Source organism: Gymnoscopelus microlampas (assembly GCF_963454915.1).
Source record: "Gymnoscopelus microlampas genome assembly, chromosome: 13".
In the NCBI taxonomy this organism is placed as follows: Eukaryota; Metazoa; Chordata; class Actinopteri; order Myctophiformes; family Myctophidae; genus Gymnoscopelus; species Gymnoscopelus microlampas.
The window spans coordinates 50,781,668-50,791,754 of NC_139950.1; the positions used below are offsets into that span (position 1 = coordinate 50,781,668).

Sequence of the window (10,087 nt, forward strand, 5' to 3'; positions counted from 1 at the left end):
CATTGTTTTAATCCTATTAAGGTAATCTCACATTCCACAATTTAGGTGGTCCAGTACATGTCACATGTAAGAATTAGAAATCACTCTATGCAAACAGAGTAAGAATAGCATAATAGCACATTATGCATTATCACACTAAACATTAGAAATAGCATCAAGCTCAGGCTCAATGCAGGACATGCATGGAGTAAACTTTCACAACAGCTCTCTTGCAAAGAGATATATAAAATAAAAGCTGCACATTGGTATAGATTAGAACCAATGGCTTTTCTTGTAAACTCCAGCAACAGCGATGTCCTGCAAGCAGCAATTCCCTTAATCATGAATGAAATTTGATCTTGAAAGCCATGCCATACACCAGTGGTTTTCAAACGTTATTGTGCCCAAGACACACCAAAGGGCAAGTCAAACTCTCAAGGTACGCCTGTGTTATTACATCCATGCAAAATAGCCTCTATCTATAACACCTGTTATCATTCATATCTCACCGTAAATGTTTTATTTATTTACTGATGCCAAAGAAAAAGTTTAACCATTTAAAACCTATTTCACTTACCATACCTGTTCAAAAGTAGAAAAAATATCCAGTGAACAAGCTCGCAATGCTTCACATTGCGATGCATTGTGAGCATGTAGCACAGCTATTAGAACAGTTATTGTGAAAAAGAAATGGTGAAAACTAATTAGAATCATAAAGAAATGTATAATATAATATAATTAAACATAATAAAATGACACATCGCAAAATAGAGACACCAGGTTGAAAGTGACTATTGGACTACTAATATTTCTAAGGATATAGAATTAGTTTGAACCACTGCCATAAACAATCTCAACAACACTCTCAACATAATCTCAAACTACACACATCTCAACACCAGAACAACACACTGGCTTGTTATCTGAAGATTTTTAAATAAACAAAAATAGAATTTGCACTCCGTTTCTGAGAAACCTGAATGTGTACTACTTTTGTTTTCATTCAAAATGATGTATTAGTCATCACACCAGCTTTGAACACATTCGCTGTGCAAGGACTCAGTATTTGTTTTAGACAGACACCATCTCTGTTGAAAGTGGAGTACGTAGCAAACCTCACAGCCCCTCCATATCATACCAATCACTGAAGCCTGCAGTATGTTAGTAACCATGAGATGAAATGTTAGCGTTTGTTAAACCTGGTTTAGACTTGGTTGTGCGCAGTGATGGAAGAAGTATTCACATAAAAAAAAGCATCAATACCCTATTGTAGAAATAGTCTGTTACAAGAACAAGTACAGTACTTGTATTCAAAATGTAGGAAAAAAGTACAAAAGTATTGGCATCAAAATATACTTAAAGTACCAAAAGTAAAAGTACTCATCATTATGCAGAAGGTCCCATTTCACAAGTTTTCAAATGTATACAATGCATTAAAAAGCCTTTGAAAATAGCAGATCTACAATCTCACAATGAGTCGCGTTGTGAGCTTGTAGATCGGCTAATTTCAAACAGACAAAGTTTATATAGGGCTGAAGTGGCTAATGTATGTTTTGAATAAATAATAATCAAAATCTACAAAGTAACTAGTAACTAAAGTTTTCAAATAATTGTAGTGGAGTAAAAGTACAATATCTGCCTCTGAGATAGTGGAGTACGTAAAATGATTGAAAATTGGAAATACTCCAGTAAAGTAAAACAATACCTCAAAACTGTACTTGAGTACAGTACTTGAGTAAATGAACTTAGTTACTATCCACCACTGCACAACAACACCGCAACCAAGTATAAAGTCCTGATGCATCATGGTCTACTCTAGTTCAGGGTGATGTATATCAGCACAGAGAGCAGAGAGCAGCCAGCAGCCATCTATAGGCAATCTAATGCCAGCCAGGTTTGGTTTGGTTAGGTCTTACCGATCCCTCGGTGGTGCTGCTGATCTCATTCCCCATGGCTCTGTGAGCTGCTGGGCTTCAAACCAACAACCTCTCACATCAGCGGGCTGAAAGATACTAGCACATGAGACGGTCCTTCATCACACACACACATCCACAGGGTGCAGAGGAGGGAGAGCTGTGGTCCCTCTGTCTGTCTGTCTGTCTGTCTGTCTGTCTGTCTGTAGGCACACACAACGCTCATACTCCACAGGATTAAAGATCTTTGGTATGATGGGGCCCGAGAAAGAGGTAGTGTGTGGGTTTGGTGTGTGTATGTGCGTGTGCGTGTGCGCGTGTGTGCGCACGTACGTGCGTGCAGTGCACGCGTGTGTGTGCGTGTGTGTTTGCATGCCCTCTGGCCTCTGATGCAGTCCTCTCTCTCAGAGCAAAGTCACAGTGTAATTCCCTCTCCTTAAGCAGGCATAAACACAGAGCTGTACCAACATGTTTCCTAGCATCACATCTTAACATATCATCTCTTATGACCGTTGCACACAGGGCACTTCTGTCAGGACACATGATGAGAGTTGGCATCACAAGGGTAACATTGGATGCATTCAACACCTGCTGGGTAAATTCAGCACTGATGAGCTAACTCCATCACCTGACTGACTTCCTCTGGTCCAAAGTGATCTATCGTCCCCCAGTGGCGGAGAAAGTACTCAAATGTTTTAGTGAAGTAAAAGTATCTGCAATGCAGAAATCCTCTGTTACAAGTGAAAACATACTCTGTTAAAAGTACAAAAGTATTGGCATAAAAATGAACTTAACAAAAGTACAAAGTATACACTCATTACGCAGAATGTCCCATTTCACAAGTTTTAAAATGTATGAACGTCTTTAGAAAATAGCAGATCTAGATAAATGGCCGAAATGTATGTATCGGGCTGAAGTGGTTAATGTATGTTTTGTAATAATAATAAAAAGTTTTCAAATAAATAAGTAAAAGTACAATATTTGGATCTGAGATGTAGTGGAGTAGAAGTATTGGAAAATACTCAAGTAAAGTACAAAATCAAATACGATTTATTTTTTACTTAAGTACAGTACTTAATTAAATGTACGTAGTTACTTTCCACCACTGATCATCCCAAAGGCACAGACCCCTGAGACAGGGCCATTATTTATCTTATTCTGAAGATAAGAGCAGAATATATTCCAAATACGTGTGCGCTGGGACTGACACGGTGACTGTGATCTCCATAATCCACACGGGGCAGATAACAGAGATAACAAAGTGTGGCGTCTGTGTACACAATAACATCCTCAGTGTTGATTTAACTCAGAATAGTGCATAAATGGAACCAAATGGACCTGTATAAGGTTCCATTTGGTACTAAGGATTTTACTGTGTGGACTTCCAGCAGTGTCAATCTGTTAGAAAGGACTGCAGTTTGTCAGGATGCCATCAAAATCTGCCAGGGCCTAGCCGCCTACCATGTCACTCTCCAAAATAACAGATTTTCAATCGAAAAATGAGAAACATCAATCCTCTCTGGCCTCACCATAACATGTTCAGCAACGCTCAAAAGGATTGGTTCTCAAAGTGGGGTCCGGGGACCCCCAGGGGTCCTTGAGGGGATTCCAGGGGGTCCCCAGCAAAATGTGTTAATATAGCATCACAATCATTTTAAGCTTTTATACGTTGGCTATTCGAAAATAGCAGATATACAAGCTTATAGCACTTTCCACCACTGACAGAATTGAGTACACAGGACCCCAATGGAAACAAGCCATACTATAGTGCTTTCTTGGGTTTAAAATCCTCTTAACAGACCTTGTATTGAACTGTACTTCCCTGTGCTTGTCTTTGCAAACTGTTAATAAAGTATACAATCAATTCAATCAATCAATGTGCTTATCATCGATATCTCTAACATTAATATAGCCATACCGATGAAACTAATGAACAGTTCTCTTGCAGAGAGCCTGTTTGTGCTTCCCACGTGTGTGTGTGTGTGTGTGTGTGTGTGTGTGTGTGTGTGTGTGTGTGTGTGTGTGTGTGTGTGTGTGTGTGTGTGTGTGTGTGTGTGTGTGTGTGTGTGTGTGTGTGTGTGTGTGTGTGTGTGTGTGTGTGTGTGTGTGTGTGTGGTTTGTGTGGGGTGTGTTTACATATAACCACGGAGCACTGACCTGGATACTAAAGACTATATAAATAGATCTCTGGCCTGTCATCAGCTGTCACACTTTATTCCAGTCCACTGTCCTGCATCATTTGTGGAATATGATATATTATATGGTTCTTCATTTCAGAAAAACACAAGTGTACCATAATATGACCTATACTGATAGCATATGCAAATCATAGTCTAGAGTTGAGCTGTGATAGTCACTTCCACTTGCAAATACTGAGGACATTCAGACAACACAGTAAAATCCTCAGTGTTCATTTTTCCATTTGTAACTCAGAGCATACAAATGGAACCATTTGTCCATTCTCAGTGTTATGAACACTGAGGATTTTCCCTGATCATTTCACTGTGGGAAAAGGATATTTCACTATATACTCACACCCTCTAGGTCTAGGAAGACCCCCCCTCCTGCAATGCCCGGCCCCCAAAGCTATTTTTGTGAATGAGGTGTAATTTCAGCCTCTGTGTGGTGTGTGTGTGTGTGTGTGTGTGTGTGTGTGTGTGTGTGTGTGTGTGTGTGTGTGTGTGTGTGTGTGTGTGTGTGTGTGTGTGTGTGTGTGTGTGTGTGTGTGTGTGTGTGTGTGTGTGTGTGTGTGTGTGTGTGTGTGTGTACTGTGTACATAACAACAAGCTGCAGTGTTTCCTGACGTTTGTCCAGCGAAAAACACATGATGGAGCGCTTGTTGCCATGCAGGCCACTGTCACTGTTCTCGCCGTCACTCAGCACCTGGCCATCTCTTAAGCTCTTGGGTTCCAATGAACTCCAGCCCTCGTTTGAGTCTATAGTGTCCAATGCCCTGCAGCTGACCCTTAAACCAGCCACAAAGGCCATGTACACACTGGCAGGCAGGCAGCCCAAATCCCATCTTTAGCCTATCCAGATTGGAATAAGATTGTTTTTAACAAGTCTGAACAGCATAAAACAACTTTTGTTAATCAGATTTGAACCACATTCCTATAGGTGTTTGCCAAAAATAGCAGATATACAAGGTCACAAACCAGAACTCTATTGGTCATGGCCACAACGCGTTGCATCACCACGCGTTGTGAGCTTGTAGAACTGCTATCCTGGGTGCTGTCTGACTCTGAATAACAACACAAATTCAATCTGATCACTTGCAACTAACAGCGTGGACAGTCAGTCAAGTCCTGAAGATCAGATTTGAGAAACAAATCAGATTTGCCTGAAGTCTGAACAAAGCACACAGTGCTGATGTATCTCTGACTGCACACTGCACAATGCTGTGTGATGATTAACCATACGAGCCCAAGCTCATACGTAGGATTCCTGTCAACAAAGTATATATAATAGGGATTAAGTGGTTAAACTCTGAGTTAAGTCAACACTCAGGTATGTGTGCAGTGTGACTTCAGTGCCTCGCTCTGATTTCAGAGCGACAACTATCAACAATAACAGCCTGGTCGCTGGAGAAATGTTGTCAGAGAACGTTCTGCAGAAATGTACGTTGATAACATTTTGTATCCCACATGGTCCACATGGTCCACAGGTGAGAACCATGTAGTCAATGGTCAATTATACGCTGCATACTAACGAACCCTAACCTTAACCTTAACCCTAAACCTAAACCTAAACCTAAACCTAACCCTTAACCTAACCCTAACGCCTAAATCTAACCATAAACCATAAACCTAACCCTAACCCTAACCCTAAACCTAACCCTGACCCTTAACCTACCCCTAACCCTTAACCTAACCCTAACCATAAACCTAAACGTTGAAATGCAACATACCTAAAAGTCTAACATTGTTGTGGTCCAGAAAGGTTGTCATTCAACGTTTCTGGAGAAACGTTCAATTACAACGTTTCCTCTGGCTGGAAAATATGGGTAATATCCTCACATTTCTTTCTATGATGGATAAAACTAAGTATGTATGTGCATAAATTAACAAATTCATTCTTTTTATTTTAGTACTGTACATTGTTCGGTATAGGTTAAAAACTGCAGATGGCTAAAATAATGTCAGGTTGTACCTAACAGAACACTGTGATGTAAGCAACACCGCTGCAGTTAATAAAGTTAATAATGGGTCTGTTAGGTTAAGGTGTGCCAAAGCGCAAGCATTGAAGTCAACAGTATTGTCATTGCTGGCACATTGGCACACCTAAATCTAACTATAAAATGACCTAGTGTTGCATGCCCCATTAAGTGGTGTCATACGGTGTGAAGTGCATGCCAGCCTAAGCCATTTTAAAATACACTTGCAGAGACAATATTGACTGGTAACCAGCAGGAGAGGATGACTCGGCATCATTTATTTATTTGACCTATATAACTGGGATGATAAATGGAAGAGGTGGCTCCCAATGTTTAATACAGCTACATGTTTAGCACCATAGCTTACTTTAAAGAATGTTAAATAATCATTCTTTCCAGGAACATCTTCACATTCTCACTTTCCCCGAGTAACAACAAACCTTCTTTTGAATGCCTATACCGAAAGAAAACTATAGAAAATATACAGAAGAAAACGAGAAAAGCTATTGCTGCAATTAATGAACTATACTCACCAAAACCAAACAAGAAATACATTAGTATCCTCAAGCTTTTTGACAGCGCTGGTACCAGTGTTTTCCCAATAGTATATCCAAGGCCAGTGTGTGTGTGTGTGTGTCTCGTCCTGCTCTAAGGAGTCCAGTCCTCTGGGTCTATATTTGCCCAGGGTGGCGAGTAGGGCGGTGGGTTAGTAGAGGTGATAGGTGGCGAGGTGGACATGAGATGGGACAGGGAGGTGGGGACAGAACAGGAGCTGGGTAAGCCATGACTGTTGGTGTTCAGAGGGGGGGGGGGGGGGGGCTGCATGGGGGGGGGGGGGGGGGCTTGGTGTGACAGACTTGGTATGCCTGGCAGTCAGCTGGACTGGACAGAGTTCACAACGCTGTGAACAAAGGGCAAAAGAGTGGGGTGGCAGCCCCTGTAATCTGGATTGGTGAAGCAACAGGGTGCAACGCACGCACGCACGCACGCACGCACGCACGCACACACACACACACACACACACACACACACACACACACACACACACACACACACACACACACACACACACACACACACACACACACACACACACACACACACACGGCCCTGTATTGGCAAAAAGTGGAGACATGGGATGGGAGCCATAACATGGAAAGGTAGCTTGGTAGCTTTATGGAATAGACTAATACAAATGCCAGAGAACAAAGTAGCCTGAACTGTAAAAGGTGTATGCAGGATATGTTTATAGGAATTGGGGCATACAATAGATTCTTAAAGTAAATTACTGTAGACATCTACTTGGGTAAACAAATCTTGTTTGATGTCTCCGAGAATAGTCAGATAGAGTATATTGTATATAAACCAAATCATTTAGCATGACAAAAAAAGGGCTATGCCTGTGAAAAAAATATGCTTTGTGTTACTTTATTCTTATGTGCCCAACTTTGTTTTGGCCCCTGCACCCTGAGACTAGCCGTTACCAAGGGGTAAATAGACGAACAGTGAGTGGATTTGTAATTATTGTGACATCACTGTAAACGAGAATGAGTTCCACTTTGTTGTATTGTCTTTTATATCACAAGTTGCATTAATAAAATAATTTGATAGGTGTCAAAGCTCACACATGTGGTTAAGTGGGAAACTTCGACTTTATGAACATAAGGTATTTGCAATTATGTTACCTAGAGAAAGCTTAGGATAAATGAGCAAAAATAACATACTGATATTATTTGTGTTACAAATATTTTCATAGATTCCTTTGACAGCACTCATCAGTGTTGAGTAAATTAAATGTTTTTGGTTCATTTGTTTGTTTACACATGTAGCTTTGATAATAATATGTTGAATTCATGTTAATGTGTATTTTCAGACATTTACATTTTTGGGGAAAAACAAATAAAACAGAATGTTTCTATCACACAACGATTTGGAGGACCCCCTGTGGTAACTCTAATGGTGCGTTCACACTGGCAGATACAAAATTGTGGTATCGTTTCAAACATGGCAACATGATATAACCACAATATTCCATCTAAATGGGTAAACACTGGAAGGTCTAATATTATACTGGGCGATTTTTGATTTCTGTAGTTAACAGTGTTTGGAGTCGGAAACAGTGTCTGTCCCATCTGGGGGGAGGCGATCATCAATTTGCATTCCCAAGCACTCCAAAAGTTCTTGGCCATTGTTTAAGTTTCGAAGCCCAGGTGAGTGGGGGTCTGGGCAGGAAGAGATTTGAAGTCTGATTAAATCAGTCACACCCTGAGGATCCTGGTCTTTGTTCTGCAACAGCAGAACCCAGCTTTAGGTGTGAACTCAAAACAAATCACAGAGCCAAGTTCTTTTGTGACCAAGAGGCTGATTTCAGGGCTATTATCCTTATGCAAGGGTGATGGTAAAAGTGGAACATCTGTTAATTCCCTCTGTCTCTAGGACATGGGACAGAGATGAAGTTAGAGTCAGATTGTTATTTCTTGGTAAAAGCTTATTTTGTAGTAAGTAACACAGTGTGAAAACATATGCTATAGTTGAAATGAATAAAGTTGAATAACTATGACGTGCTGTTAACCAGGAGAAATGTCATCTGAGGAAAAGATTCAGTCTGGGGTAAATGCTGCCTTTATTGATGTACTCTTCCTAAACTATTGTTTGCAACCAGGAAATATAAAGTGTGTGGATTCATTCTAAAGCTTGAGAAATGTTGGACAAGAATTACTATACCAGCTTTTGTGTAAAGATAAAGTTTGATAATTAGAAATAAGACAAGTTGTTACACTGTAAGGACAATGCAAATGTGGGATACCAAGATGTAGGCGGGGACTCGGCCCGACAACTGTGTTAGAATACATGTTTGTGTGTTGGGGGGCTGGGCTTAAACCACCTAGCCCCTCCTTGTTGTAGAAGGTGAGCTTTGTATAAATAATGTGCTTTGTATGTGACTGGGCGCGCTGCTGATCGGAACCCACATGGCAGACGTCCAGTCAGGCTGAAATAAACGATGCTTGACCTGAAACTTGGACCCATGGACTTCTTCTCTACTTTAAAGCTTCTTTCCCAGGAAACTGTTATTAATAGCCCGCTCTTGGGATCGAAAATATACTACAAAATGTACAAAGATATGAAGCTACAGAGCATGTATCTGTCGCTTTGTAGCTCTGTTTCTGATGCTGAAGCCAGTTCAACTTATTTGCAGCTGTTGTAGCTGTTGTGGCTTTTGTAGCAGCTACAAACATCGGATGTGTCTTTTTGTATCTTCATGTCACCGGCTTCCATTGAAAATGAATGGTAGACTGTATTTTTGTCGCTGCCAGTGTGAACGCAGCATCAGGACCCCCTAGGGGTCCCGGACCCCCTGTCTTGATGACCCCTGCCATAACGGACACACACACACGATGGGCCTTAAAATGAAAATACTCAAAAATAATTCATCCATCTTTCATTCATTCAATGAATGTGTTATCCTTTTAGCATTATTGTATAACTGTACCTCTGTACTTTTTGCAAACTGTTAATAAAGTATTCAATCAATCAGTCAATCAAAACCACACTTGGGCCAAACAGTAGAATAAAGGCAAAGCCACACCATGCAGTATTTGAAGCTGTAAGAGGTTAATTCAGCCTGCACTGCACTGGGTTCTTCTGATACAGTATCTGACTGCCTGGTTACACTTCCTTTCATCTACCTTCCTCACAACAAGATGACTTCATCAGGGTGACTGTAAACACATTATCATCTCTATAGATAACAGTGATGCAGACAGCCTTTGCCCCCCCACACACACAGGAAAGACATTGCAGGGGTAAAAAAAAAAGAAAGAAAAGAAAGAACCTCATTGTGAGAATTGAGAAACGTTTTATTTCACATCCTTTGTCTCTCAGCCCTTTTGAAAACACAAGTCCATCCCTGCACTGTCTGTCAGCGTTGTCCCCATCATGTATTCCTCCTTATGTGGTTATCATGCATCTCTGCCATTCCCAGCTCACCAAGATCCACACACTGCCTTTTTTCCTTGCCAGCTTCTCACACACACACACACAC

The 10,087-nt window shown here is 40.9% G+C and overlaps 1 protein-coding gene across 4 annotated transcripts in view; it reads right to left on the reverse strand.

Annotated features, from left to right (window-relative positions):
- The window catches only part of tacc2 (transforming, acidic coiled-coil containing protein 2), a 96,292-nt gene extending 89,576 nt beyond the window's left edge, over positions 1-6,716 (reverse strand). For all 4 annotated transcript variants that reach the window (XM_084076957.1, XM_084076956.1, XM_084076955.1 and 1 more), the window contains exons 1-2: positions 6,579-6,716; positions 1,896-1,991 (exon numbers count right to left, since the gene is read on the reverse strand). In XM_084076957.1, the coding sequence (XP_083933083.1) occupies positions 1,896-1,931 (36 nt within the window). In that variant the 5' untranslated portion in view covers positions 1,932-1,991; positions 6,579-6,716. The remainder of the gene's footprint in view (positions 1-1,895; positions 1,992-6,578) is intronic.
- Positions 6,717-10,087: the final 3,371 nt, after the last annotated feature.